The 27970-nt window shown below is 35.9% G+C and overlaps 7 protein-coding genes across 11 annotated transcripts; 2 read left to right on the forward strand and 5 right to left on the reverse strand.

Annotated features, from left to right (window-relative positions):
* The first annotated feature begins 425 nt into the window (after positions 1 to 425).
* LOC149728619 (actin, non-muscle 6.2) lies at positions 426 to 2221 on the forward strand. Its single transcript, XM_089888986.1, has 6 exons — positions 426 to 628; positions 685 to 900; positions 984 to 1254; positions 1330 to 1457; positions 1542 to 1725; positions 1789 to 2221. Exons 1-6 carry the CDS (start codon positions 506 to 508, stop codon positions 1992 to 1994), a joined length of 1128 nt encoding a protein of 375 aa, XP_089745112.1. The 5' UTR covers positions 426 to 505; the 3' UTR covers positions 1995 to 2221.
* Positions 2222 to 2582: 361 nt separating this feature from the next.
* On the reverse strand, positions 2583 to 5456 carry LOC149728620 (actin-1-like). Its single transcript, XM_089888989.1, has 6 exons — positions 5065 to 5456; positions 4225 to 4443; positions 3893 to 4163; positions 3705 to 3826; positions 3466 to 3649; positions 2583 to 3137 (listed from the first exon to the last, which is right to left on the reverse strand). The coding sequence occupies exons 1-6, from the start codon at positions 5185 to 5187 to the stop codon at positions 2932 to 2934; spliced, it is 1125 nt and encodes a 374-aa protein (XP_089745115.1). The 5' UTR covers positions 5188 to 5456; the 3' UTR covers positions 2583 to 2931.
* Positions 5457 to 6036: 580 nt separating this feature from the next.
* Positions 6037 to 10582, forward strand: LOC149728621 (ultra-long-chain fatty acid omega-hydroxylase-like). Its single transcript, XM_089888980.1, has 11 exons — positions 6037 to 6341; positions 6626 to 6770; positions 7108 to 7240; positions 7306 to 7467; positions 7770 to 7929; positions 8578 to 8727; positions 9228 to 9418; positions 9484 to 9637; positions 9893 to 9994; positions 10272 to 10354; positions 10414 to 10582. The coding sequence occupies exons 1-11, from the start codon at positions 6153 to 6155 to the stop codon at positions 10580 to 10582; spliced, it is 1638 nt and encodes a 545-aa protein (XP_089745106.1). The 5' UTR covers positions 6037 to 6152.
* Positions 10583 to 10608: 26 nt separating this feature from the next.
* On the reverse strand, positions 10609 to 14618 carry LOC149728622 (HAUS augmin-like complex subunit 1). Of its 4 annotated transcripts, none has more exons than XM_089888998.1 (7): positions 14456 to 14618; positions 13792 to 13966; positions 13243 to 13510; positions 12509 to 12625; positions 11749 to 11893; positions 11092 to 11198; positions 10609 to 11012 (listed from the first exon to the last, which is right to left on the reverse strand). In XM_089888998.1, the coding sequence occupies exons 1-6, from the start codon at positions 14519 to 14521 to the stop codon at positions 11100 to 11102; spliced, it is 870 nt and encodes a 289-aa protein (XP_089745124.1). In that variant the 5' UTR covers positions 14522 to 14618; the 3' UTR covers positions 10609 to 11012; positions 11092 to 11099. The 4 variants fall into 4 exon arrangements, with proteins under 4 accessions (XP_089745124.1, XP_089745123.1, XP_089745122.1 ...); XM_089888997.1 differs by having other exon boundaries at positions 10609 to 11025; XM_089888996.1 differs by having other exon boundaries at positions 13792 to 13969; positions 14456 to 14601.
* LOC149728623 (uncharacterized) lies at positions 14360 to 18365 on the reverse strand. 2 transcript variants are annotated; one of them, XM_089888991.1, is made up of 9 exons: positions 18093 to 18365; positions 17911 to 18021; positions 17732 to 17792; positions 16981 to 17554; positions 16106 to 16487; positions 15933 to 16048; positions 15654 to 15860; positions 15252 to 15414; positions 14360 to 15184 (listed from the first exon to the last, which is right to left on the reverse strand). In XM_089888991.1, the coding sequence occupies exons 4-9, from the start codon at positions 17024 to 17026 to the stop codon at positions 15091 to 15093; spliced, it is 1008 nt and encodes a 335-aa protein (XP_089745117.1). In that variant the 5' UTR covers positions 17027 to 17554; positions 17732 to 17792; positions 17911 to 18021; positions 18093 to 18365; the 3' UTR covers positions 14360 to 15090. The 2 variants fall into 2 exon arrangements, with proteins under 2 accessions (XP_089745117.1, XP_089745118.1); XM_089888992.1 differs by lacking the exon at positions 18093 to 18365 and having other exon boundaries at positions 17732 to 17801; positions 17911 to 18049.
* A 137-nt stretch (positions 18366 to 18502) lies between these two features.
* On the reverse strand, positions 18503 to 25621 carry LOC149728624 (Golgi resident protein GCP60-like). Its single transcript, XM_089888982.1, has 9 exons — positions 25456 to 25621; positions 25122 to 25269; positions 24277 to 24417; positions 23944 to 24081; positions 23640 to 23727; positions 21297 to 21468; positions 20511 to 20657; positions 19855 to 19989; positions 18503 to 19477 (listed from the first exon to the last, which is right to left on the reverse strand). The coding sequence occupies exons 1-9, from the start codon at positions 25619 to 25621 to the stop codon at positions 19269 to 19271; spliced, it is 1344 nt and encodes a 447-aa protein (XP_089745108.1). The 3' UTR covers positions 18503 to 19268.
* On the reverse strand, positions 25588 to 27965 carry LOC149728625 (zinc transporter 7-like). Its single transcript, XM_089888983.1, has one exon. It carries the CDS (start codon positions 27894 to 27896, stop codon positions 26757 to 26759), a length of 1140 nt encoding a protein of 379 aa, XP_089745109.1. The 5' UTR covers positions 27897 to 27965; the 3' UTR covers positions 25588 to 26756.
* Between the last annotated feature and the right edge of the window lie 5 nt (positions 27966 to 27970).

A 27970-nucleotide genomic window follows, 5' to 3' on the forward strand; every position in this document is an offset into this window, starting at 1 on the left:
AATAAAACGTTGGTAATAACAAACAGTAAAACATCGGTATGTAAAATGAGTGTTAACAGGAAACGTTATATTTGTTGACAAGATTCGCTGCACAGTAATTAATTAAAGGATGTTGCGAAACAAACGGCTTATTAGAGCAGTCGTAGAAGCAACACCCGCATTCATAGCTAGAAATTTGCCGGCGTATATATATATGTCGTATTTATGCTAATCTCGTATGCTAAAACATCAGAAGAATATTGTTATACAGTTTGTGTGCGAAGCCATTGAGACTGGTAAAAAATCTGGTGGTTTTAATTCAATCTGTAACTTTGAGTGTAACAAAAAATAAAATTCAAAACATTGTATTCCGTAAAGCGTTGTACTTTAAAACAGAACGCGCGCCAAAAAACAAAAGTATTTATCAGAATAAGCTTTAAAGCGAGTTATATAACCGTTTTTTTTTTACCTATAGTGAATTATTTGGATAATTTATTTTGAGTCGAATAGCTATTGAAAACTTAGCATGGACGAAGATGTTGCCGCACTCGTAGTTGACAATGGATCCGGTATGTGCAAGGCCGGTTTCGCCGGAGACGACGCACCACGTGCCGTCTTCCCATCCATCGTAGGACAACCCCGTCACCAGGTAGGCATTTAAAAAAATCTGATGGAACATACGGTTAAGTTAGAACACATTTGTAGGGTGTCATGGTCGGTATGGGACAAAAAGATACCTATGTTGGAGACGAAGCCCAGAGCAAGAGAGGTATCCTTACTCTGAAATACCCAATTGAGCACGGAATCGTTACCAATTGGGACCAAATGGAAAAAATCTGGCATCACACTTTCTACAACGAACTCCGTGTCGCACCAGAAGAGCACCCAGTTCTCCTTACTGAGGCCCCACTTAACCCAAAAGTAAGTAATAATTTAGCATACGAAGATAATCCGCACTGGTTTTTAATTTTTTGTAAACCAACGATATTACATTTTGTTAACAGGCTAACCGTGAAAAGATGACCCAAATCATGTTTGAAAGCTTCAACACCCCCGCTATGTACGTCGGCATCCAGGCCGTGCTTTCATTGTACGCTTCTGGTCGTACCACCGGTATCGTTTTGGACAGCGGAGACGGTGTTTCCCACACCGTCCCAATCTATGAGGGTTACGCCCTTCCCCATGCAATTATTCGTCTTGACTTGGCCGGACGAGATCTTACCGATTACTTGATGAAGATCTTGACCGAGAGAGGTTATTCCTTCACCACCACTGGTATGTCAGATTAATTTTAAGTTTTGAATACTAAAACCTATGAGCGGAACTATCACGATTATTTTTACTCAACAGCCGAGCGAGAAATCGTTCGTGACATGAAGGAAAAACTTACTTATGTTGCTCTTGACTTCGAGCAAGAAATGCAAACCGCTGCCAGCAGCAGCTCACTTGAAAAGAGTTACGAACTTCCTGACGGACAGGTGCCTGCTGGTTACAAATATTTACATTAATTTTTTTTCTATCGGCTAATAAGTTATTGTTTAATTGATGTTTTTCGTATAAAGGTAATTACAATCGGAAACGAACGATTCCGTTGCCCGGAAACGCTTTTCCAACCCGCCTTTATTGGTATGGAATCTGCTGGTATCCACGAGACCACCTACAACTCCATCATGAAGTGCGATGTTGACATCCGTAAGGACTTGTACGCCAACACCGTTCTCTCTGGAGGTTCCACCATGTTCCCTGGTATGCTTATTTAAAAGCGACAAATGTGAAATGGATTTATTAGAACGTTTCCCTTTATTTTAGGAATCGCCGACAGAATGCAAAAGGAAATTTCTGCTCTTGCACCACCAACCATGAAGATTAAGATCATTGCCCCACCAGAGAGGAAATACTCCGTCTGGATTGGAGGATCCATCCTTGCTTCACTCTCCACCTTCCAACAGATGTGGATCAGCAAACAAGAATACGACGAGTCCGGCCCATCCATTGTCCACCGAAAGTGTTTTTAAACACCCCCTTTATACTTTTCTGTTAGCCGTTTTAATTGCATTTGAATATATTATACTTATATATATATATAATTTATACCTGGTTATTACAAACTCCCATAAATATACACAGATCAGTATACGTTTCACTTTGCCGTCACAGTATATACAATAGACGTATTATAAATAATGAAGTGTTGTAATACAAAGTAAACTGGAGCAGGAAATGAAACATCCTGTTTTGAAAAGTGTTGTGTGTATTTAAAACCATTTTAATTACAGTCGTATTTGTCATAGTGTAGAAATATATGACCAATTTATAATAATTTGAAAAAGCCTAGAGTCAAGTAGTGCATTTTCACAATGTCTGTATATAGGCATTCTCGGAATTCGCATTGTTAGTTTAAAATACGGCAAAATACAGTGGCAATTGGGCAGTTCACACTTATCCAAAATTGAATCAGAAAATACATATCGACTTGTGCAGCATTTACAAACATATAGTGGGGTGGGAGAAGACGGGACACCTTTAGTTGATAATATCCACATATCCTGTGTTTTTAACAATCAACAACGGTCTATGGAAGTTGTGAAAATACGGTTTCATAATTCTTTGAATGTGCTTTGTTTATTATCGAATTGGACGAGAAATTATAATAAAAAGCTGTCCCCACCTTTCCTGATCCTACTTAGTAGGGTGGGGGAAGGTGGGACCTATTTAGCACATAATATCCAAATCTTCTTATAGTGTTTTAAACAATTAACAACGATCTATGGGAGTCTGACGAATGATACGAGAATATAGAATAAAAAATGTGCAATCTTTCCCCATCCTACTATATAGCAATCCTTCAAAAGTTTGCTCTAATAAAAATATATTTGCAATCTGACTGCTGTTCCCATTTGATCCAATATTGTTTTTCTTCATCATTTCCAATCCACATTAACAGTTTAATTATCACATAAATTTGCGATGAACAATCGAAGGGCCTGTTTCTTCATATTCTTGTTTTTGAACACAGGTTTTTGGGAAAGAGCTCAGTGACGCCATAATTGAACCTCCAACCCAAACACAGTATTTTCTATCCGGTGGAGCTACTATTTTTACATGTATACCAGCGGGTGCAAGTGCAGTCATTTCTTTCTCCAGCCTTTCTGGTAATCCTGAAATGGTAGAGAATTATAAAGGGATTCGGGTTATTGTTTGTCTATTTACAGTAATATTTTTATGGATAGTTATTCTCAATGTTAAAGTAAAAACTCCTGTAAAAAGAATTTTTAGTAGTATATATACTAGGGTTTGGAAATATAGGGCGCCTTTTAATTTAATTTTTTGTTCTATTTGAAATAATCAAAGAACATTCATAGAATTATAAAACCGTATCTTCTTAACTTCAATAGACCGTTCTTAGTTGTTTAAAACACGACCAGGATATTTGGATAATATGTGCCAAAGGTGTCCCGTCTCCCCCACCCTATTATATAAATTTACCCGGAAACAAAGTTGATCCTCCCGAGAAAACAAGATTTGAATAAAAATCACGACGGGTATCAACAGGGCATTTCAAGATTGAATTGTGTAATAATTTCTGTATCCCGGGGCAATCCAGTCCGAACATACTAGGTTGGAACAAGCCCTCTGGGCTGAGATACCTCTCGTTTTGTGCAAATATCTCCTGAACAAAACATTTTTAATTCATTCAGGTATAGGGTAAATTGAGCATTCCGTACTCGTCCATCTGGGAGAATGTAACCTTTCTTTGTTTGGTCGTTAAAGGTGGCAGATTCATGCTCGAGGTCCTGGCTTACATAACACACACTTTCTTTCATGTTTCGGATGGTCAATCGCTCTGCTACTCTTCAATAAAGCTTTTTATCATTAACAAGCTGGTATTTTAACATGCAGAAACACAACTTACCTGCATTGAGAAAAGTATACCCACGCTGGTTCAGGCTTTTCATTAAATTATCAGTGATATCACTGCCCGCCATTTCCAGCCTTTGAATGCCTTTTTTAAGAACAAAACCTTCATAAACTGGTATAGTGTAAGTGAGGCCGTCTCCACTGTACAGCGCGATTCCGGTCGTAATATCTACTGCGTAAAGAGACAACATTGCCTCCAATGCAATGTGTATTCCAGGGACGTTAAAACTTTCGAACATAATCTCAGTCATCTTTTCCCTGTTCACCTGTCGACATATATTAGTCTTGACAGTATTTACTAAAAAAGCTAAAAAACAATTTTTATACCATAGGATTCGACGGTGCATCTGTAATCAGCACGTGGTGATGCTCTGGCTCTACTCTTAGCTCATTGTAAAACACGTGATGCCAAACTTTTTCCATTTCAGTCCAATTTGTGACAATACCCCGTTGAATTGGACAGTTAAAATGATAAGATGTACCCTGCTTGCCAATTGCTTCTTGCCCCACGTAAGCATGTGGATGACCCATGCCAACCATTACCCCCTGTATAAGTCATGTACCGTGTTAATCATTGTATAATAGGGTGGAAATGATGGAAAACCTTTTCATTCTATTTTTCGTCCCATTTAATAATAAACAAAGATCTTACAAAGAATTATAAAACCGTATGCTTACGACCCCCATAGACCGTTGTTAATTGTTTAAACCCGATTAGAATATTTGCATATGCTAAAGGTGCCCCATTCCCCCCCGCACTATTATATAAGGGAAGGTAATAAAGCGAGGCATTTTACAGAATATGGAAGTTAGGCAACAGTTGGCCTATTAGGCTACCACATTAGTAATGGTAGTACAATATATGATTCGTAGCAGATTCGTTAAAACAACATTGACAGTAGTAATACTTCACATATGCGCAATTAAACAGTTATATAGCAAGGTGGTGGAGATGGGACACCTATTTATTCCATTTTCTGGTTCCATTTAGTAGTAAACAAAAAAGCATTTAAAGAAAAAGAATTATGAAAACCGACTCCCATAGACCGCTGTTAATTGTTTAAACCACGAAACAACGATTAGGGTATTTGGGTATTAAGTGCTAAAGGTGTCCCGTCTTTCCCCACCCTACTATATATACTATTTAGCGAAATGGTCGTGACTTACTGTATGTCCTGGTTGGCCTACTAAACACGGAACTTCACACCGCAATTTATCATCGCCCGCAAAACCAGCTTTGCAAGTAATCGAACCATTGTCTATAACTATCGGTGATTCGAATTCCTCCATAACTGTACTGTACAATCAAGTGAATTGCTGTACTCGGGAAATAGGAAATCACAATATACTCTTAACGCATTAAGTCAGATATTAACCTCTGATATTAATTTTATAACATTGCTACCTTAAAGAATTCTGCTCTTAGCTGCTAGTTAAACATACTTTTCCTAAAATTGGTAAACAATTTAGTCATATTTACATTCCAAACAGCTACTATTATACGTCTGCACTACTCTGAGTGTAATATGTCAATAGTACCATAGCGGTGCGACGCAAAGTATCAGTAACCATACGCTTCAATCGGTTTGTTTAAGGTGTCTTCTGACACGGTCGAGACCGTATACTGTTATTCAGTCAAGCGAAACCACAGCAGGTTAATATATTTTTGGAATATTGCTGTGTTGTCCAATTAGTTTGATCTACGGTTTATCGAAACAGTTGCGTTGTATAAGAATGACTCACGCCTATAATCATTCTTGAATGCGTATTGACATTCAGGATGCAGGATATGACCTCTTATTTTAATGTTTCACATGAAATATAAATTAATATGCTGTATGGTAAAGCACTGCTCTGAAAAAAAAACACTGCATCAGTTTTAACGTAGTACTAAAGTGTCACTCTGGTATACTATAGTTTCAAGGTGCGACAACAAAAAATAGCACGTCTCATAAAACAAATGGCAACTTTAATTTAATAATTAAATCACGAATTCGACTTGCAAGTATCTGTAGGTATAAACCACCAAGCAAATGTGGCTGGATATTTTAACGTTTCTAAACTGCTTATTAGGCCAGCTTAGAAATGGTGCAGTCAGCAGGGAAAGTTTAAAGCGACCTAGCGTGGGCCTACTCGGCAATAATGTGAACCTAATGACGCTGAGTAAGTTTGTTTACCAATATGGGTCAACCAGCGAAAACACGGTGCGCCTTTTGCTATTCGATTCGTGATACCGCCGTTGTAGATACGCTGCTATGCTGTTACCGGATTATTTAGAATTCAGCTTAAGTTTGTACAGTATTGGAGCGGTTTGTGTGGTAGTGTTTTTGTACAAGTCTCGAAAGTTAATTGGTAGATTTTTGAAAGAAAGGCGCATACGCAAAGAGCTCACGAAGGAAATTGATGGCCCGCAGCCACATTGGTTGTTTGGTCACCTAAATCTGGTAACTGCTATATAAGAACACTGATGTATGAGGCTGTGCTGTGTAGGCTATATACCTACACAATGTTAGCATAAACAATTTTACATTTGTAAAATAAAATCGTCAATTGTATTACTACATTTGTATGCCTATACTTGGTCGCGTTTTACCCAATGCTCTGTCGTTTAATTCTGTTTGCAGTGGTATGCGACGAATTCGCATTTCCTAATAATATTGACTCAAATGACTTAAGTTGTTGTTGTAGCAGGAGGAATAAACTAAAAACTTTGTGATATTTGTCGCAGCTTCAACCAAATGAAGAAACTATCCTCAAAACATGCGAACAGACACAAAAATACCCGAAACTTGGAATGGTGTGGTTTGGACCAGCATTAGCGTACTTGATGGTATTTCATCCGCATGTAGTGCGACCTGTACTGAACGTTGAACGTATGTTTGCGCGTAACTGTAATCTAACACTATTCCCTAGTATAATATAATAGGACCATAACAAACAAGTAGAATGGAAGTCGTGTAAATACGCATATAGTCTATACTCAATGTATTTTATATTGAGTAGGGCAGTAAGCAATGGAATATGAATTGGAAGAAAACTAGTGTCCTAATAAAGGAGAACAAAGCATCGCCCTATGTGCCTACCTTTTTCTAAAGTAAATATTTTAAAATCAAAACAACTCTAATGTTATAACGACTGTTGTTTTCCCGCCGCGCGGGGATAAAGTAAGTTACATTCATCATTTAATGAGACAATTATTATCCATTTTAGACCCGAAGGACAACTTGGCGTACAGATTCATCAAACCATGGATTGGCGACGGATTGCTGGTTAGCCACGGCAGTAAGTGGCGAAGAAACCGCCATCTACTTACTAAAGCTTTTCATTTCGACATATTAAAACAGTTCAGTATTTCCCAACACTATTAGCTGCATGCAATGCGCAGTATAGTTAATAACGTATACACAGGTACACTAAAGTTTTCGATGCATGCTGCAAAACAATGTTAGAAAAGTGGTCGCGGAAATGTGACGGTTCTACGGTAGAAGTGTTTAGGCCAGTTAGTCTGATGACCCTGGACAGTATGCTGCAGTGTGCAATATCGTGTGAAACGGAATGCCAACAAGAAGGGTAAATAATTAACCTTTACGATATACTATACACGTACGGTAAACACGTAAGTGAAACATAGTAGGGTGGGGAAAGATGGGACACATTTTTATTCTATTTTCTCATTCCATTTGGTAGTAAACAAATAACATTCAACGAATTTAAGCCGTATATCGTCACAACTCCCACAGACCGTTGTTAATTGTTTAAAACAAGATTAGGATATTTGGATAATATGTGCTAACAGTGTCCCATTTTACCCCATAGCACTATTCTGTACACATATATGGTAAACACCTTAGTAAAATATAATTCTAAAACAGGAACAGCAACACTTATACAGACGCGGTATTCACCCTAACCACAACTGCTATGAAACGAATTTTCAATCCATTTTGTCACGTTGACTGGATTTTTGCGATGACAAAAAGTGGGCGGCAGTTCAAAGCGGCGGCCAAACTTATTCACGAATTTGATGAAAAGGTATATGATTATTGACGGTATAAGTACTTGACAGAATTCAAATGTATCTTGCCTGATCGCGACTGGTATTATACAGCATGAGTGATACACAACTCGTAACTTGTTGGTAATAAACCTGCTATGTAAACCTTGCAAATGAGCAATCATTGGGTTAAACATTTGTGCGTAAATGTCACGTAAATCTACTTGCCATTTATACGTGCTTAAAAATACCACACGTTGCCACATTAGCTGTCCCATGCAGATAGCACCTTCTTTATGCTTTTTTTAAATACCTACAGTAAAGGGTAGGGTGGAATGGGACATGTTTTCATTTTGTTAGTAGGGCGGGGTGAGTTTTCATTATCTAAGTAGGATGGGGTGGAATAGGACATGTTTTCATTCTGTTAGTAGGGCGGGGTGAGTTTTCATTATCTAAGTAGGATGGGGTGGAATGGGACATGTTTTCATTCTCTTTTCTCGTTCAATTTGTTAGTAAACAGAAATTCTTTACAGCTGACTTCATAAAAGAACGTTGTTATTTGTTAAAAACACGATCGGGAATAGTGGGGTGTATAGGTGCTAATTGTATCCTATATCCTATACCACAGTATTGTTTTGCATCAGGTACAGCCATTATATCTACTCAACCCACAATCGATACTATAGGTAATTCGGGAACGCCGTCAGGAAAACAAAAAGATTTTAGGTAGAAGTGACGACGAAGATCTCACGCAAGAAGATTTGGAAAAGATTACTTCTTGGCGAAAATCAGATGGAAGATACTTGGACTTTCTGGATATGTTGATTTTGACAAGGGTGGGTATAGTAGGGTGGGGTAAGTTAGGACACGGGGCAAGATGGGAAAGTGTTTATTTTTTTAGATATTTGACAAAGGATGCTTGAGTTTACCATCTTTCCCCACCTTACTATGGGACACCGTTTTTGGCGGGGGGGGGGACATATTTTTTTATTAATTGACAAAGCGTGCTTAAGTTTTCCATCCCTTCCCCCGCCCTATTATATAATAGGGTGGGGGAAGATGGGACACCTTTAGCACTTAATATACAAATATCCTGATCGTGTTTTAAAGAATTAACAACGGTCAACGAAAGTCGTAAGGATACGGTTTTATAATTATTTAAATGTTCTTCGTTTACCACCAAATGGGACGAGAAAATAGAATGAAAAGGTGTCCCATCTTCCCCCAACCTATTATATACACTTTTGCAGAATAGCCATCTTTAGCTGTGGGTGGTAACTTTAACTGCGAAAGCAGGAACTTACTTAACATTTAACTTAAAGCTTTGTGTTTGTAGGATGATGATGGGAAAGGTTTAACTGAGCGCGAAATACGGGACGAAGTAGACACTTTTCTGTTTGAAGGTCACGACACTACGGCTAGCGGCATTGCTTGGTCATTATATTGTCTTGCAGCTAATGAGGAATATCAAGAAAAATGTAGGGAAGAAATTGAACAAGTTGTGGGATCAAAAGATGCCTTGGAATGGTGAGATCAGTATTGACAGTTCGTTATTGAAAATCGGAAATAAAGCATGTAAAATTTGTATGTAGGCAAGATCTATCAAAGCTGCCGTTCGTTACGATGTTTATAAAAGAAGTACTTCGACTTTATCCACCGGTGTTTGCAGTTGCGAGAAGAACTGAACAACCGGTTAAATTTCCGCGAGGATTTGGTCGTGATCAATTCAACGTCGGCGATGAACAGGTAATAGACAATGTATAATAGGGTGGGGGGAGATGGAACTCCTTTTCATTCCATTTTTCCGCCCCATTTGGTAGTAAACAAAGCACATTTAAAAATATATAAAGTCGTATCCTCAAGACTCCTTATAGGCCGTTGTTGATTGTTTAAAACACGATCGGGATATTGGGATATGATGTGCTAAAGGTGTTCCATCTTACCCCACTGTACTTTACCCCATCAATATTAGCAGATATGTTTCTAAACAAACATTTACAGCTTCCTAAATCCGACTGCAGCAGAGTGGTGGACGCACCTTTAAACATCGGAATTCCGATCATGACGCTTCATCGTAACGAACAAGTTTGGGAAGACGCGAAGGTATGTGCCAGATCTAAAATCTTCAGACTTGTTCCTAGCTAATGTTTATAGCAGATATCAGCTTTTGTTTAACATTATAAAGAGATAGTACTGTGGAGTAAGGTGGGATGCCGTTGGCACCTAAATCGCTTTTCCTAAACGAATTTTTAACATTTAACAACGCTTTTTCGGAGTAGTGAAAATAACTCTTGTTTACTACCAAATTGTACATAAAAATAGAGTGAAAACGTGTTCCATCTTACCCGATCATATTCTATACATACTTTTGTCTTTTCAGGTTTTTGACCCGTACAGATTTTCGACCGAAAACTGCGCCAAGCGATCTCCGTACGCTTACCTACCTTTCTCTGCAGGCCCGAGGTATTTCTAAAGATATTTTTCCACTTAAAAAAGGTTCACTCATTATAAGTTTTCTACAGGAACTGTATCGGACAAAATTTCGCCATGGCTGAGCTAAAGACTGTACTGGTACGCACGCTGTTGAGGTACAAATTGTACGTGGACAACCAATGTCCTGATCCGAAAATGTCGCCGATGATTGTCCTTAAATCACTTAATGGAATCCACATCAAGTTAAAGAAGATCTGAAGTTTTTACACCAAAAGTCAAAGAAAAAACATTTTTTCTCTATTTTATGCTGTGCTGTTAAGTAATCAAATGTTTCGCAAAAAATACTGAATGTTTCAACATCAATTTCTTAACTTGAAAGTAAGCATCCATTTATAATGTGTTTTTATAATAGCAACTACCGCCAGTAGAGAGTCATCATACAGATCAACAATGATGTCCCAGATAAATATGTAGAGCTAAATAGGACTTTAATGGTAACCCCGAAATGCCATCCAAAATCGACTTGCGTTTTTTTCACTGAGAAAGAAGATGCAGAAACATTCTGTCAGTCCAACCGAACAGCAGTTACCGCATTATGGAGTGTTTACATTCCTATTTCCCAAGCAGTACAATGTAACACAAAGCATGGATATTTCAGCAACTCCACTCGAAATCCACTGATTCAGCTCTGCAGAATAAAACTAAAGAAATAAGTTGAAAAATACCTATTGAGGGTAAAAAACAATTATACTGACATACTGACATACCAAGTTTGTTATCCGTTTAGGTTAATAATGGTGTTGTTTAACGTATCCTCAAGTTCGGATAGATTTTGAGTTTCTTCATGCAATTTTAAACGGGCTTTGGTTAAATCCTGCGAAAAAAGGTTATTTTTAAATGTGCACTTAATGAAAATATAGAGAAAAAATGTACACTTAAGAAAAATGCTTGGATTGTCACGGCAAACACAGCTGCAAATATGATAAATGGTCAATAGAGTTTTATACACCTAATGTTCTAATTCAGTGGGACATGTACAGCAATAGCCATGCGAATTCAAAAAGCAAAAGCTAACATATCTACACAAGAAAGCAAACTGATATTTCACAATAAAAACATATAGAACAATCCTTGGCCCTTCGGTTCTTTTATATCAAAAACATACTAAAAACTCTTGTGATTTTTTGTTTGTTTTCATTTCAAAAACATACTAAAAATTGATGTAACTTTTTGTTTTGTTTTCCTTTAAAAAACATACAGAAAACTCTTGTTTTTTGATTTTTTTTTCGAAAAACACAGAACACTCATGTGTTTTTTTTGTTTTCTTATCAGAAACATACAGAAAAAGAAAATATCAAAAACATACAGAAAACTTTTCGTCTATAAGCACTAATGAAAAAATTTAAAATTTAATAAATCCTCACGGCGGGAAGATTTTGGAAGGAGTCGAGATAAAGACGGAGAGGTTTTAACTTTTCTTGCAGATCCTTAATTTCGTCTCCTCTCTTCACCAACTCCTCATGAGAAATTTCGCTCCGAAAACCAAGGGACTTAAACTCCTGACTCAATCTAAGTAAAATTGGTATATGAATGAATGAATGAATGAATGTAACTTACTTTATCCTCGCTTGGCCGGAAAACGACAGTCGTTATAACACAGGTGTTGATACACCTCGTGCCAGCTTACGAGTTACCATGTATTTTACTTTGTGGGTAATAATTTTTTTGAGATTTTTTTTATTTTTTTATAAATTGCTGTTAATTTGGACAACCCATTAGTGACCACTGGGTTGGAGCAATTGCCGTTAAGTGTCTTGCCCAAGGACACATACGCCCACAATGGTAGCAGCGACGAGCCTTGAACCCAGGCGCGCTAACTACTACGCCACGGCGCCATATATTACCAGTCAATGTTAACATATTGCTAAACAGCATACAGCCAGTTAACAATGGTCACTAAAATTTCTTGCTGTAATTTTTATTGATGTTCATAACATAAGTCAGATTGACCATGCAGGTTTTTAATAGAAAATTAACTACACAACTTAAAGCTGATTTTAATACAGCTTAACCAATAATGGGTCAATATACGCATATATATAAATCAGAAGACTACCATGTATTCATGTGTCAATACTTAAAAAAGCATTTGAGATGAATAAATAATAAGCCTAGTTTACTTACCTCTGTATAGTTTTTTGGTATTCCATGTTTTTTGCTTGATAAACTTTCGTTCTTTTTGCAAGAAATTCTGCATTTTTCATTTCATCGTTTAGCTTTTCGTTTAGCTCAACAAGTTCGCTGATCATAAAAAGTAAAAACTCATATATTATGAACATTATAAATTTTAATTTTGTTTACTAATACCGAGCATAGGTTATAGTTTACACAATAGTAGTTGGTATATTTAACTAATAGCCTACAAACTTTTAAAGCAGGTCTCCTAAATTAAACAGAATCACATTAGACTTACACTACTATTCACATGGAATAAAAGTTCAAAACACTGAAATGATTTTAACAGTTTGAACCTGCTTTCAGTTGAGTAGGTTGACTAACTCATAGATTTATAATAGATTTTATATTAATTTGTTTTCAACATATATGTATATAAATATGTATATATTATAAATATATTAAATATAGTGGGGTGGGAAAACATGGGACACCTGTTCATTCTATTTTCTCGTCTAATTTGGTAGTAAACAAAAAACTTTTAAAGAATTTTATTTTAAACATATTCTCACGATTTTAAACATATCCTCACAACTCCCATAGACCCTTGTTAATTGTTTAAAATACGATCAAAACTTTTGGATATTATGTGCTAAATATGTCCTGGATACCCCACCCTACTATACTATCATATATTTTCACCAAAAAACTGTAACACAAAATATCCTAGCAATTGTAGCTACCTTTGTAATGTATTATTCAAAACTTTAATTTCAGCAATCCCTTCTTGCAAATCTTCCTGCAGATTTTCTCGCTCAGCAATTTGCATTTCTTTCTTATCAAGTGATAGTGAGAATTCACTTAGAGCGCTTGTTAAGAAAACTTCATTTGGTACCAACACATCAAGATGCGTGGCACATTCTGTTAGTGTTTTTAAGGAAACTGTAGCTTTTGGTGACAAATCACAAGGTTGTAGACCAACAAAACTTAAAATTTTTCCTAGTCTTTGACCTATGGAAACAAAAACATGTCAAAATCATATTAGAATTCGTAAAAATTTATAGGTAAACACACTTATGGTCGAATAAATAAGACAAAATTATATCAATCAGTTGCAGAACACCCAAGGATCAATACGAGGCACCTAAAAACATTTATGTACAAAAATATCAAAATGATTAAAACTCTAAAGCAGTGATAAAAATTTGGTTTTGCCCCACCATTAACAATAAGTTTGGTTACCTTGAATAACACTAACCATAATTCATATCCTAATAACTATAACCACTTACTTTCTGCACGGTGTTCAACAATTTCCCTTGCTATTGTTTGCTCCAACTTGTCAGAAGTCATTTTTTCATGCTTTTCCAATTCAATCCATTCATGCAGATATGATATTGCTTCTTGATTGAGCTCAAAATCATCAGTCATGCAATCAGGGGCCACTTTACTCAGCCATGCATACACCTGCTGATACAGGACCATAGGAAATCCTTTAGCTGGTGACCAGTAAAATTTTTGGTCTAAAAATGTTTCTTAGGTCTCACTGATAGTGATACCCAGCACCCGCCGTCTAATTTTTTTCCAGCTGAAGGATTACTGCCTACTCTACTGGTACGAGGTAACAGACCACACATGAAAAATTACAACAGTAACCCAGTCTTATTTACTTTTTATCTTTAGATTAGAATATAAAATTTTAGCAGAAATAAAATTGTTTAACGTTTTTTATTATTATTATCTGAAAAGTACTTTCTGCAATTCGCACACATTTTCCGGTGCATTAATAATAATATGGTTTAATGTAGGGGACTATTATTGATTATATGCCAGTAAACTGATTCACATAAACACTCCATACACATTATTTCACGGTTTATTGCCATATTATTCCAAACACATATATTAGCCAGAAAACAAAAAGATAGCTGCTTTAAATACAATTGAATGACGTACCGAATTTACTTGACTATCCAACCCATCCCCAACTGCTCCTTTATCAACTGATATTTCCGACTTCATAATTTAGGCAGTTGTGTAATTTAATGTTTTTTTAGAAATCCACTCATACAAAAAAATGAAACGCAAAAGCGAAAAAGCTTGAACTTTACAAATATTTAAGAAACAAAACAAAAATGAAAATTTGGCGGGTGCAATAGAAATCAATATATACATGACGTCACAAATTAAATATGATTTCGTCCCCGAAATCGTTAATCGCTATATTTCTGATGCTTACGACAAGCAATCTTAGTTTAATCATAGTTTAATAATACACTTCTTTATTAAACTATGGTTTAATATGCACGGCAAATATTATAATTGGAAAATAAAAAGCGCTCTTATTCATTAGAGAAATAATTAGGTAGAAAAACTTACGTACACTTTTTGTACCAAAAGGACAACTGTTTAAGCAAAGAGATTAAAACCTCTTCGGTTTAAGTTTGAAGAAACTTAACTAAAACACACGCCAAAGCATTGTGAAAACAATGTAACAAGAAAAACAAACAACACTCAAAGAGGAAAAACACAACACAGTGAAGGCACGCAGGTGATTCAATAGGTGAAGTGATAAAGTGCATAAATCTTGATCAGTTTTCGTTCGACTCGAGAGGAATTTTCATTTCTTCAGCCCCGTGAGCAAAATGGCATGCAGCCCCAAATACGCATTTGTTGTTCAGCCATCTAAAGGTGTTTAATTTATAAGAAAGCAAAATAGTGCAGTTACACTTTTGGAATAAATATTACTTACAGTTGACACATCTCAGTCTTAAACTTGTACACTGTTGAGATGTCCTTACGTTTTTCTCGTTCATAATGTGCAAAAGTGCATTGGGTGCCGTACGGACATCGACCAGTCGCTTGAAAGATTTTGCACATCCGTGTCTTATATTTAACAACAAGCTCTTCGCTTCCTACAGAACAAGAAGATTATTACGACTTGGTATGTTATTACGTGGGGTACAAGTATCGTAAACGGCATTTATAATATAAACATTTTAGTGCTGCTGATGCTAATGAACTGCTGAAGTTACATTTTTAAATATGTAGCCAGTTAGTAAGCACTGACACATTAATGTATGAGACATGTCTATATCAGACAAATGACGTGAGAACTATAATACCCAAAAAACTAACTTTTACAATTTCTTACCATGTGCAAAGTCGCATCTTTCGCCGTACTCGCACGCCCCACTAGAGTTCCATGACTTGCAGAGGCGGGTTTTAACTCTTGTTGAATTTTTTTCGTCTTCCGTGTGATAAAAGTTGCATTTATCGCCATAGGGGCAAGTGCCAATCGTGTAGTATGTAGTACAAGGCTTTGTCTTGAACTTTGACGAAGCATTCTTCCGCTTTGAAGCTGCGGTGATAAATCAAAATAAAATTGTAGTTTCTACTGTTAGCAATTTCCTTTTATATTGAATTGATTTACCTGATCCGACGACCGCACTGAAATCTGCGTCAAAACTGTTGTCATCGCCGGTGACGAAATCTGTCGATTTAATCCCCGGCGTAAAGTATTCGGTTTTGTCATCATATTTACCACTTCTGCATGAAAAAACACTTGTATGCCGGAGGTTATTGAGAAATGGTATTTTCCCTTACTCAGTTTCGAAATGGTGCGGTGTTGTTTGCTTGCGTTGCTTCAGTGCTGGTTGGTGCCATTGCTTTCCACTGGGCGTGTATTTCTGAAACTGCAGCGCAAGCTTGGTTAGATTTCGTGCAATTTCATCATCGTTTCCAGCGGATGACGTCAGAATATTTTCGTCATTTGTACTCCAAGTTATCGACGGCGGACACTGCCGCGGCTTGTCTGGTGCATCATAATCTGCAAATGTGGATCCAATTCCGGAATCGAAAAGCGTGGAACAGCTTTCATCACGTGGCTTAGCATCGGCGACGTCATCAAATAAATGCAGCTTTTTTGGTAGGGGCGAAGAAAATCTACGAGGCCGAAACTGTCCAAGTGGGGTCAGGAATCTTCGAACTGCAGAAAGCAGGTACGGAAAAGTGTTTTAGGTGCATATTGTCAAGTTAATTTAACAAATGTTGCGACTTATTTAGGTTGACATCTCCCGTAGGTTGGGCCTATATTTATACACATATAGTAGGGTGATGGAAGACGGGACACCTTTGGCACATAATATCCAAACACCCTAATCGTGTTTTAAACAACTAACAACGGGGTATGAAACTTGAAAGTCGTGAGGAAACTGTCTTATGATTCATTGAATGTTCTTTGTTTACTGCGTAATAGGACTAGAAAATGAAAAACAAGGTGTCCTATCTTTTTCTAACCACTTTCCCACCCTACCATATACATCTTCACTTAAGCCTTAGTTTTCCTCATTAGTAGCATACATATACACTGTATACATTTGAGTTAACTTAACACAACCTTCACAACCTAACTAATGATTTGTGCAGCTATATTGAATTGGTAACGCTGGTCTTCAACTTAACATTTCTATTCAGCTTACGTTTAAACGGCGAGTGTTCTTCATTGTCGCTTAAATTTAATTCCATGTTTACTCTAAAATGCACATCAAAAAATAGTGGCCAAAATATGAGCCAGCTTTTTAAAAGCAAGAGATAAAAAGTAATAAGGTTCGATTATCTGCTACTGCTCGAGGAACGTCGCTGGGCTCAAGCACTGTAAGGTGTAAGGCTGTTTGTAATTAATCCTTGAAGTCCTACAGATAAGAAATTGGTACGCGGTAAAATATATGCAAGCAGTTTTTTTTTATTCATCCATTTATGTCGAAATTTTTCGGCAGCAAAGACAGATCTCCGGCTTTGTACAAATCGCTGTAGTGTTTCTTAATTCGTCTCAGTTTCTTTGGTCTTCGTACGTGTTGATCCGATTGTGACGTCATCGGTGGAAAAGAATACGTCACAGATGACGTAGACTTTACTGTTTTATCAGAAATTCTGCTGCCAAGATTTGTTTGCAGTGACGTCATTGGTTTCAGGGGCTGTCGCCCTGATGGCGCAAGCGTTAATGACGTAACAGATGACGTCACATTAACCGCGATGTTCGTGAGCGGCGGAAGTCTGAAAACAAAGCATTCGACGTTTACTTTTATACTAAAACAAGAAGTAACTATCCGTATGTATTCAAGTCGTAAAACGGATAGTAGAACTGGTATACAGTTATCAAACAGCAAAGCGGGCTAATGTACAGTTACAGGTAAATTCAAAACATTGTCGAACTTTCGGTACTTCACCTACCTTGTTGGACTGTTTTGATGAGATTCCATTCTGGAAACTTTAATCGCCGATTTCTTGATACCTGCGTGGACTGTGAAGATTCACACAATATTTTATGTTTGATGAAGTCAATACAAGTAACACACCCTACTTATTCTTCTAACTTTACACAGCGGTTATAAAAAGTAAAATACGCTTACCTGCTGGCAAAGGTTGCAACTTAATTTTGTTCGTCGATTGCTTGCTCATGGCGGCGATTGTTTACAGACAATGGCGGCGCACTGCTGCTGATGACATCTCGCGCAATGGTTCTAAATATTTCATGAACGTTAGAAGGTCGAGAAACGACAGCAAAGAGTTCTTTCAAATAAAACAACCTTACAGTAGGACTGATGACATTTAGATCTTTTCAGAGATTGGCAACCTTGACTTTTATCATCCCTAAATCGTTACGGAGCCGATTGGCTTTATTCAGAGTAGGATGCATTGTCGGTTATCGACTTGTCGTACACTATTGGAATAGGCTGTCAAAGACAGCCGATACAACTCTATTTATATTTAGCAGACTCGTGTTACATGCTGCTTTAAGAATTGGGTGTTGATGCAGTTCTATTATACTTTAAATATTCTTTGTTTACTATAGTTTACAATGTTTGTAAACCGCCTTTTCTGTAAAGATCTATTTTCAGCATTTTAACCTCAACACTACTATAGCTCAAAGATAACCGTAGATCTATGATAAAAGTAACCTGAGCTTAAGTCTTTTAAAAAACAGCAAATTTGAACTTAACATTTGTGATAAATTTAAAGGTATATGTCCTAATTATATGCAGGTTCAAGTCTTGAAATCACGGAAAGCGACAACAAAAAGTAAAAGATAATGTTAGAAATATATCGAATAATATACATTAATAATAACATGCGATAAATGCGACTAGAATTGGCTAAAAACAAGCTGTTTTACCGCACCAGTAAAGTTGCGGTACAGGATACAGTAGGAAGTTGCAATAAAATAAATATGACTGGTAATTTACAAATGAAAATTTGCACACAACTGATAGCCCCAATCATCACAGCTTTTGAGAGTACTGCCGACCAAGCATCTACGAGAAGTGAAGCAACGACTAAACTGCAGAATACCACACGACCACATAACCACCAACAGTGACATTTTGCGCTGTTGATTGTCTTGTCTAGAGTGTGTAATTACAGCGAAAAATTCGTGGTATTTCGCCACTTTGCAAGAGTTGCATTTAGGTTAAAATGTGCTTCATGTAAGACATAGGTACACATTCTCGGGGTTTTTAAACGGGAAGCCCAACTTATACACTCATACACTACACTTTATACAGTGTCTCACAAGACCTCATACCTTCTTCATATACGATGTGAAAGCAGAATAAAATAAAACCTAACCAACAATAAGCAATATTTTAGTAGCTGCGTGTGTTAGCACGTTGCTAATGAATAATATCGAAAAACAAGAAAATGTCAACGCCAAAGAAAAGTTACACGCGTTTTCGGCTGCAGGCGCAACTCATTATCTCTTTACTGTTAATCATCTTGTATAATAGACACGATAGTATAAAGTCTTCGAGCGCCAAAGCGAGTAACTGTTGTCAAATTTTAGCAGGTAGACCCCACGACCTGGGTAACGGTGTGAACCAGCGTGAACTTCAAGGTGTGCATCACGGCGGTAGATCGGCACCACTTCGTCCGTGGGTGGGCGGTGTGGGCTGTTCGAGCCTTTTTCTGGGTCCGAAAGTTCTGTGAAAAAACAAAACGTTTGTACAAATGAAGTGGAACCGTCTCGTATCTTAGATTTTTATTTGTTCTTGTTGTTGTTGTTTTACTCTCGCTTATTTATTCTATGTACAATAAAAAAAAGAAAAAGTTGTGTAGAAACATTATTGGTAATATCAGGACTAAATTGGTAATATCAGGACTAGATTTCGCCAGTATTTTTAAACACTTCAATTTGAAATTGCAATAAATTGACTTTTTTGATAAATTGTTATTGGATTATACTTGGAGAAATCCATGTTTGTTAAACAATTTCAAAAATGATAAGCATCAAGTATGCAACCTAGGCTTAAGCCTTAAACATGCGCTAGTATTTATTACTGAAGTATTTTAAATTTTACCTTCGTCTGTTTCTTCATCTGAGCTTTCCCCGATTTGCACAGAAACTTGTTGATCTTCAGAATCCGTCCATTCGAAGTAAACGCCAAATCCAAGGTCATATGAGTCTGTAGCAAACTCCCAGAACACATACGCTCCTGTAAAGGGGTTGTAAAGTTTAGCTAGGATAATGGATACATCTAGAGCTAAATAACAGGTCCCATGAACTGCTTTGCAGTAAGACCTCACTCATACAGACGGAATGTCAGAATGCAAGTTTAGCTGACTAGTTTTCCTAATAGACATGCAGTTAAACTTAACACTCTCAAAAGATGATTGAATGTAACCTACTTTATCCTCGCGTGGCCGGAAAACGACAGTCAAACACGGGGGTTCTGCATCATACACCTCATGCCACCTTACGAGTAGGTGATTATTTTTTGGGAATTTTTTCATTTTTTATGTATGACCAATAATTTGGACAACCCATTAGTGACAAATGGGTTGGAGCGATTGTCGTTAAATGTCTTGCCCAAGGACACATATGCCTACAATGGTAGCAAAGAGCCTTGAGCCCGTTACCTCTAGGATAGAGGCGTCCTGACCAACTGTGTTACGCGCTGGGTTACGCATGCAAAATTAGAAAAATCTTAAATTAATGACGCCAATTGACGCTCACCTTCCTCATGAGTTGGCACGCGCACAGTTACAACTTCTCCTCTGCCAACAGTGAGTACAGACTCTGGATCTCGTTTAATTTGTTCCTTGAACTCTGTGATCTGAGGTCTCGTCCACATTGAAGCATCTTCCACTGGAGTAGCAGAACCTGACATGCAATGAATGCTAAATTGAGAATAACCAGTAATAGGTTGTTTTGTGCAAATAAAGAGAAAATGTGAAAAAAAATATTTTTTGATCAGAAATTAAAAGGTTTTTTAATGTACTTATGATACCCAAAAGAAAAAAAAAACTTTGCAACTTAAGTAATTGCAATTTTTGATTCAAATTCGTATTTAGATGTTATTGTTAATTATGTTGCACAATGAGAAGAATAAGAATAAAATAAAACCTGAAGTCTATTCTGTGCCTTAATCAACATAAACTATATACAAAAAAACAATAATATGTATTAGGTAGACCTAGTGCGTGACAATTAAATACAAAAAATAGACAGTGGACATTAAAAAAGATGTATTAATAATTTATTTTACTACTATATGTGTTTAAGGCATAAGACAGGACACAACTTGATAAATAAGCATGACTGGACAAATTGAAATTACTTTACAATTTGAAAATTCAGGGATTGCTGCAATCCCTAAAATGATCAAACTATACCATGTACTATATAAATCAATGGCATTTGATATTATAGCTTGGCAGATAGTGTGAGGGGTATAGAGTAGGCCTATACAGAGATCCAACATGCATGAAATGTGGAATTGTGGCATATCTGTTTTCATACCTTCTGATCCAGCTGCTTCACTTTCAGTTGATTCTAATTCTTCTTGTCTTTGCTCTTGTTGCCCTTTTGTTGAATCAGTTTGTGTTTGTTGTTGTTGTTGTTGTTGCTGTTGATATAGCTTCATGTACTGCTGGTAATGTTGTTCTTGTAAATGGCTGATCAGAACTGCTTGCTGGAAACAAATACAAAAATATGTTTAAAAAAATAAATAAACAACAGGCAAAGTATCACTGTCTTATTTCAAAAGCGAAAAAGCCTAAAATGTAAGATTATAATTTAATAAATTTGGATAAAAAAAAACTTGGATAAAAAACATATTTGGTATTTTTTTAGTTTTCTTACAAAAAATTAAAAATGAACAGCCTAGTTTAAACGCAGAGGTCACCATTAGGTCACCAGACTTATCAGCATAAAGTTGTATGGAGACATTATACCTTATAAGGATTATGTGACAAATGCCAACACAGGGCATTTATCACTCCTGTTGTTATTCATGATCACTTACTTATAGTCATAAAATTCCTATGCCACAATAGGTGATACACTATTCAAAACAGTGTTTCCTAATTAATAGGTAGCCCACATTTCCGCAAAAAAATATGGTTTCCTCTGTCACACTACTTAAAATAAGTGATACACTATTTAAAACAGTGTTTCCCAATAAATAGGTAGCCCACATTCATCACAGAAAAATATGGAATATGCAACACTTGTTTTGTAAAATAAATTATAAACCCACAAACTATATTTAAATTATAAATTGTGACCACTGACCACGCTCGACAAAAAATTTGCAATGCCCCTTATTGAAAACAACTGATTTTGAGCCAATACAGAAAGAAAAATGTACACTTAGGGTGGTATGCAGAAAGTATACTTAACTTTTAGCTTGATCTTAGTTTAGCTAAACGGAGATCATGCAAAAAACTTAAGTGGTATGCAGAAAGTATAATCAGTGATTCTTAGCTGATCTATGTTTATCTTTTTCGTGTTTGTGACGTAACAATGGACGAGAGAATTTCTCTCGAAAATTACTCCACGAAGAAGGCAATTCTCGGTAAAAATGGCGACAAAAATGTTTAATAAAAGTCAAAATCGAATTTGTTATTGTTTTTATACCTTTAACAGAATAGTAATCAATATAAACAGTATAAATAGTATGGAAAGAGTAGCAGCAAGTCGGAGTAAGGTCAGTAAGCGGTTACCGAACTTTTGAGATCCGAAGCGCTTTTTTCTAAAAAGGCCCAGACTCCGTTAAAACCTATAAAAACGATCCAATACAATCTATTTGACATGAATTTACGGAAATTAATCTTATGTCGCGTTACCAACCCTTAAAACTACCAATTTGCATCGCCACCAGACACTTAAACAGCCAATTTCGCTGTTTAACTTTTTGACGATAATCGACAATCAAAAATCGGTAATTAACTTTGATTATACTTTCTGCATACCGTTTAAATCGTTGTTATGTCAACAATGAAATTTGATCTAAGATCAAAGTTGATTATACTTTCTGCATACCACCCTTAGTTTATTTTCTATTGTACAGTAGTATTGGTATACACTAGAATGCTGTATTATCTTATGTGTTCATTGTTCAAACAGTCCAACAACGAAATGATTCATCAGGAAATTGAATGTTTGAATCAATATCCCTTTTACTCACATGTGAGCTAATAACTGCTTAACATAATACTAACAGGAAATTGTATTTTAACTTCTAATCAAGAATAAACCCTGTCCAAATAATTTAAAACACTTTCTAGCATAATTAGCCCCAAACAAAATTAATCTTGCTTTTTGTTCCATAATACAAACAGGAAATTGTATTTTAAACATGTTATTAAGAAATAAAATCTGCTTGAATAATTTGAAACACATTCTGACATAATTAAATAACTAAAATTAATTCTGTCTTTTCCCCATTTTTGCTTTTACTTTTTGTTGCTGTTGTTTCAAATTTAAAAGTTATAGTAAATATTGGTAAACATTTAAACCAAATAGCCACCATAATAAAATATTCTTTTTTTTATTATTAAAACTTATTATTAAATTTTAAAATGTATAGTAGGGTGGGGGAAGATGGGACACCTTTAGCACATAATATCCAAATATCCTGATCGTGTTTTCAACAACTAACAACGGTCTAGAAAGTTGCGGGGATGAGGTTTTATTATTCTTTAAATGTTCTTTGTTTACAACCAAATAGGACGAGAAAATAGATTGAAAATGTGTCCCATCTTCCCCCACCCTACTGTATAATATGAACTGATTTCTGCCCTAATTAATTATGGATTTGTCAACCACTTTGTTATTACTAATGTATTTTAAGAGTATTACCTGTTCTGGGTTTCCTGGGTATTGTTGAGCAGCGTATTGCTGGAACTGTGCATGTGTCTGTGCGTTTAATGCTTGCATTATCTGCTGTCTGCAATAATACCAGAGATTTAAAAAATATATATTTATATATCGTACCATTTTATAGTGATGTTGTTAAGTTAAGTATACGGAATTGTTGGTGAATATCAAAAAATACTTTTATAGTTTATATTAAAAATACTTCAAAATAGTAAAAAATACAAGAAATTAGGTAACATTACAGTTTTCAAACTTTAAACATTGTTTAGTTTTAGAAACTACTGACTTTTGCAAGATTTGATCTTGTTTTAATTTGTTCTCTTCCGCAGCTTTTTCAGCTAATTCTTTTTCTTTTCTTTGCTCTTCCTGCTTCACTTTTTCCTCTTCCTCCAGCTTTTTTCTCTCTTCATCTTCTTTCTGTTTTCTGCAACAACAACAAACAGAGATAAAAATATATTTGGCAGTTTAAATTAATCTTGAAAAAATTAAAAATGAAAAGCATATTTTAAACACAAAAAAATGTTTTCCGTTACCTTTTACTAATGTAGAAATATAGCACATTGTAAAATTTTAACCTAACGTAAAATTTTGCCACTGTCAAAAATATAAGTATTCTTACCGTTTTAACTCTTGTTCTTCTTTTTCTTTTTGATGAGCTACCATGAAAGGACCAAAAACGGGTACACAGCTTTCTAATTTTTCTATAAATGCTCTTCGAGCATCATTTGAAGAAATATCACCCAAAGATTCCCACACCTTCCTAAAGTACAAACACAAGGGGAATTTGAGTAAAAAATTATTGTCTGTGTATGTGGTAGGGTTAAAAGTAATAGTATTAAACCAGTAGGTTATGTAATACCATATTTTGGTAACTAGTTGTCACAAATTGTGTTTTATTTCTGTTGTTATTGGCCGTAAGCCATTAAGTCACAGCAGGTGTGACGTAACATCGTTCTTTATTACCTGTGTCATTGTGTCGCAATGCCAGAAACGTGGCAGTTGTTTTTGGAGGAACTTAGTAATATTTTGTTGGGGTTGTAAAACGTATTATTGACGTTGGTGTAAAATTTTATATTATAATAAAAGCTTGTGAAAGCACTGCAGGGTGTTCTGTATAGGTACGAATTAGGAGGCGCGAAATTCTTGCACGCGACACTAGCTAAAATTTATAGCATATGTATTATGGCATTTAACAAAATGCATAATTAGATTAACTAAATGAATACCACTAAAAAAATGAATAAAAGTAGTAAACATTAGTTTTTTTGCTGAGCTGCAATAAGGTACATGCTGCTTTTGTGTTTTTTAAGACGTGGTTGAAAAAATCTGACATAAAACACAAACATAGATACTATTAGATAGTAAACACAAGTCATTTTAGTGAAATGCAAAATAAATCCCAAAATACATTTTAAAATGTGCATTTTCTACAATCTGCATATTTACCAAAACAAATAGATTTACCTTCTGTCATGACCAAACATATCTAGATATCCAATATCGGGAAGAGAACTTTGTTGGTTCATTGGTCCATGTGAGACCTGCTTGGTGAGAGCCATCAGCAGCACTTTGTTATCATATTCAATCTCAAACGTTCGTTTTCCTTCATTATCTAGAAATGGTATTGCTATTACTTATTTTCAAGAAATGGAGAAAAAATGGATTTTATAAGATTTTTTAAGCCTTTCAAATTGGTTTAAATGATATTTATTGCAGCCTATTTATTTATTGCAGTTTCATGCTTGGTAAATATAAAACAAATGTTATAAATAAAATACTGGTTACTGTTATTTGTTACCTTTGTAAAACTTTATTGCCATTTTGTAGGCCTCAAACAGCGGAAAGCCCCAGAAATCATCCTTTCCATTGGTAACCACAGCGACCTGGTTCAGTTTTTCAGTCACACTTTCTACCTCTGCCATTCTAATGACTAAAAAACACCGCAGAGTTATAATAATTGACATTATCACTTGCGCAACAGAACGCAAACAAGCAAAAATGTCATACGGTCACAAACAGAAACCCCCAACACGCATATACAACAGCTGAGCAGCATAATTTAATTCCACCACAATGCAATGTAATGCAGAGAGGTTACGTGTAGTGATGTAGATATAGTACGGGATAGGAAATGCTTTACTATTTAATTAATAACAGAATAAAGAACGTTCTCCAAAATAACCCGTAAAATAAAGAATTTAACAAAAATTATACCCTTGGCAACGGCAAGATAAATGCTTCAAACACCAAAAATCTCAGAACTTTTAAAGATTTTTAACAGCTTTCATCTTACATTCACTGCATTAAAAGAAAAAATTCTTCCCAAATATGTATTCATACCAAAACAGTAACCGATTTTGGGTACGAAAACTAAAACAAGTTAAAAAAAATGTCTAGAAAAAATGGGTTATTTTAACACTTGAAAACGAAATTAAAAATCCAATGAAATAATACATCAACCAACAATGACCAGAAAACACTCTTATATTGAATTATATTTCAAATGTGCTTCATTATTGGGAAAAGGCACAAACTGACATTTTTACTGAATTTCTATAATCTATATTGCACTGTATTTTGTGTGCACAAAGCAATGACACAAGATTAAAGCATACTACTGCAAAGTAATATACTAATTTATAGCACATTTAGAAGTTAATATGGGTAACATTTCAAGTATTATACAAATAGATATTATATATAATGGCATCTAATATTTTTTTAATGGCCTCCAAGTGGTTTTAACAAATTAATTCACTATGTAATAAGTCACAGTATACAAAATTCAAAAATAACTTATTATTGGCTATCTAATGTTATAGCCTATGTATATATTATGTTTATTTAATATAAAGCACAATGTTTTAGTCAATGTACTATTAGTGAATTAACTAAGCAATGTAGCTGGGTCAAGTATTAAGTTCATTAAATATATATATTGGGTTTAACTTGAAATAGGCCTTTACAAATCTAAAAAGCTGTGTTTATATCAAGCTAATAAAATTTTGTCAACACTACAGTATTATTCACTGGATTTTTATATTAAGCAGTGTAATTGATACTAAGCGCCTATATTGCTCCTTTTTGCGATAACGATTGTTAAACAGCGGGATAATCGATTTGAACATAAAGCTGACGAATTCCAACTTGAGAGTATATTCCATGCACTTGACTCTGGATGTAGCTGGGATTTGCTCCTGGTGCGATCTGTACTTTTATCGTCCCGATCATAACGTCCGAGCAGAGGGTCCAGAAGTGCGGTTCGTGTATTCGGTAGACTCCTTCGATTTGCATCACCCGTTGGTGACACCCGTGCAGCTTGTTATCTAGAGAACGAGGAGTCCTCTGCATCAAGATGCCGACAGAGTCCTGGAGGAGAGGAATAACACTGATCGCAATTAGAATGCCGATCATGAGGGAGCAAATAGGATCCGCAATCATCCATCCGAAGAATTGCATCAGAAGAGTTGAAACGATAACTCCGGCGCTCCCCAGAGTGTCAGCTAAGATGTGAAGGAAGACACTGTGAAGGATCTGACTTTGAGATGCCTCTGGAGGATGATCATGGTGTGTGTGCCCATGATCATGTGAATCTCCATGTTTATGTGAGTGGTCGTGATCATGAGAATGATCGTGGTCATGTGAATGATCATGGCCATGTGAATGACTGTGTGAGTGACCATGATCATGACCATGCGAGTGTCCATGTGAATGACCGTGACCGTGATCATGACCATGCGAATGGCCATGATGCCCATGACCATGAAATACAAAAATGCCGACTAAATTAACTATGAAACCAAGAACTGAAACTACTAAGATTCTTTCGTGCTTTACAGCTGGTGGTTCTACAAGACGTTCTACGGCTTCAGAAAGAATAAAAAATGCAATGAACAGTAGAAACAAAGCATTTATGAAGCCTGCTAACACCTCTGCTCTAACATAGCCATAAGAAAACCTGTCATTTGCTTTCCATTTTGCAACAACTGAAGCAGCAAGACCAGCTAATAGCGCAGTGCAATCGAAAAACATATGGAAGGAATCAGAAATGAGTCCAAGACTGTTGCTCCAAATTCCCCAGATCAGTTCTACAAATGCAAAAGACAAGTTCAGCATCAAGAACATGAATATATTCCGAGAGCTTTCGTCGTATATTATCGTTGTCATCCATGTTTTGATCTTGTTGACTAATTTAATGCCCGGTTTATACTCACTGTCTTTGTGACTCAGCGGTAACATTGTCCAAATCTGTCTTTAAACAAATGATTCTAAATAAATCAACCTAAAATGTAAGAATAGAATAGGTAAATAAC

This window comes from Ciona robusta, chromosome 11 (genome assembly GCF_009617815.1).
Source record: "Ciona robusta chromosome 11, ASM961781v2".
Classification (NCBI taxonomy): domain Eukaryota; kingdom Metazoa; phylum Chordata; class Ascidiacea; order Phlebobranchia; family Cionidae; genus Ciona; species Ciona robusta.

Coding starts and splice junctions, on each gene's coding strand:
- LOC149728622 (XM_089888996.1), bottom strand. CDS start 14,521: ATGAAGTCGGAAATATCAGTTGATAAAGGAGCAGTTGGGGATGGGTTG. Junction 13,970..14,455: donor TGGATAGTCAAGTAAATTCG/GTACGTCATTCA, acceptor GTCCTGTATCAG/CAGGTGTATGCATGGCTGAG. Junction 12,626..13,242: donor TTGAATAATACATTACAAAG/GTAGCTACAATT, acceptor TTTTATGATCAG/CGAACTTGTTGAGCTAAACG.
- LOC149728619 (XM_089888986.1), top strand. CDS start 506: ATGGACGAAGATGTTGCCGCACTCGTAGTTGACAATGGATCCGGTATG. Junction 629..684: donor TAGGACAACCCCGTCACCAG/GTAGGCATTTAA, acceptor ACACATTTGTAG/GGTGTCATGGTCGGTATGGG. Junction 1,726..1,788: donor AGGTTCCACCATGTTCCCTG/GTATGCTTATTT, acceptor CCTTTATTTTAG/GAATCGCCGACAGAATGCAA.
- LOC149728621 (XM_089888980.1), top strand. CDS start 6,153: ATGCTGTTACCGGATTATTTAGAATTCAGCTTAAGTTTGTACAGTATT. Junction 9,419..9,483: donor TCAAAAGATGCCTTGGAATG/GTGAGATCAGTA, acceptor ATTTGTATGTAG/GCAAGATCTATCAAAGCTGC. Junction 9,638..9,892: donor TCAACGTCGGCGATGAACAG/GTAATAGACAAT, acceptor AAACATTTACAG/CTTCCTAAATCCGACTGCAG.
- LOC149728623 (XM_089888991.1), bottom strand. CDS start 17,026: ATGGAATTAAATTTAAGCGACAATGAAGAACACTCGCCGTTTAAAC. Junction 16,488..16,980: donor AGAACACTCGCCGTTTAAAC/GTAAGCTGAATA, acceptor TGCTTTCTGCAG/TTCGAAGATTCCTGACCCCA. Junction 15,861..15,932: donor CAGTGCGGTCGTCGGATCAG/GTAAATCAATTC, acceptor TTATCACCGCAG/CTTCAAAGCGGAAGAATGCT.
- LOC149728625 (XM_089888983.1), bottom strand. CDS start 27,896: ATGTTACCGCTGAGTCACAAAGACAGTGAGTATAAACCGGGCATTAAA.
- LOC149728624 (XM_089888982.1), bottom strand. CDS start 25,621: ATGTCAATTATTATAACTCTGCGGTGTTTTTTAGTCATTAGAATGGCA. Junction 24,082..24,276: donor GAAGAACAAGAGTTAAAACG/GTAAGAATACTT, acceptor TTGTTGTTGCAG/AAAACAGAAAGAAGATGAAG. Junction 19,478..19,854: donor AGATGAAGAAACAGACGAAG/GTAAAATTTAAA, acceptor GTTTTTTCACAG/AACTTTCGGACCCAGAAAAA.
- LOC149728620 (XM_089888989.1), bottom strand. CDS start 5,187: ATGGAGGAATTCGAATCACCGATAGTTATAGACAATGGTTCGATTACT. Junction 3,827..3,892: donor GTATACTTTTCTCAATGCAG/GTAAGTTGTGTT, acceptor ATTGAAGAGTAG/CAGAGCGATTGACCATCCGA. Junction 3,138..3,465: donor AGGATCAACTTTGTTTCCGG/GTAAATTTATAT, acceptor CTACCATTTCAG/GATTACCAGAAAGGCTGGAG.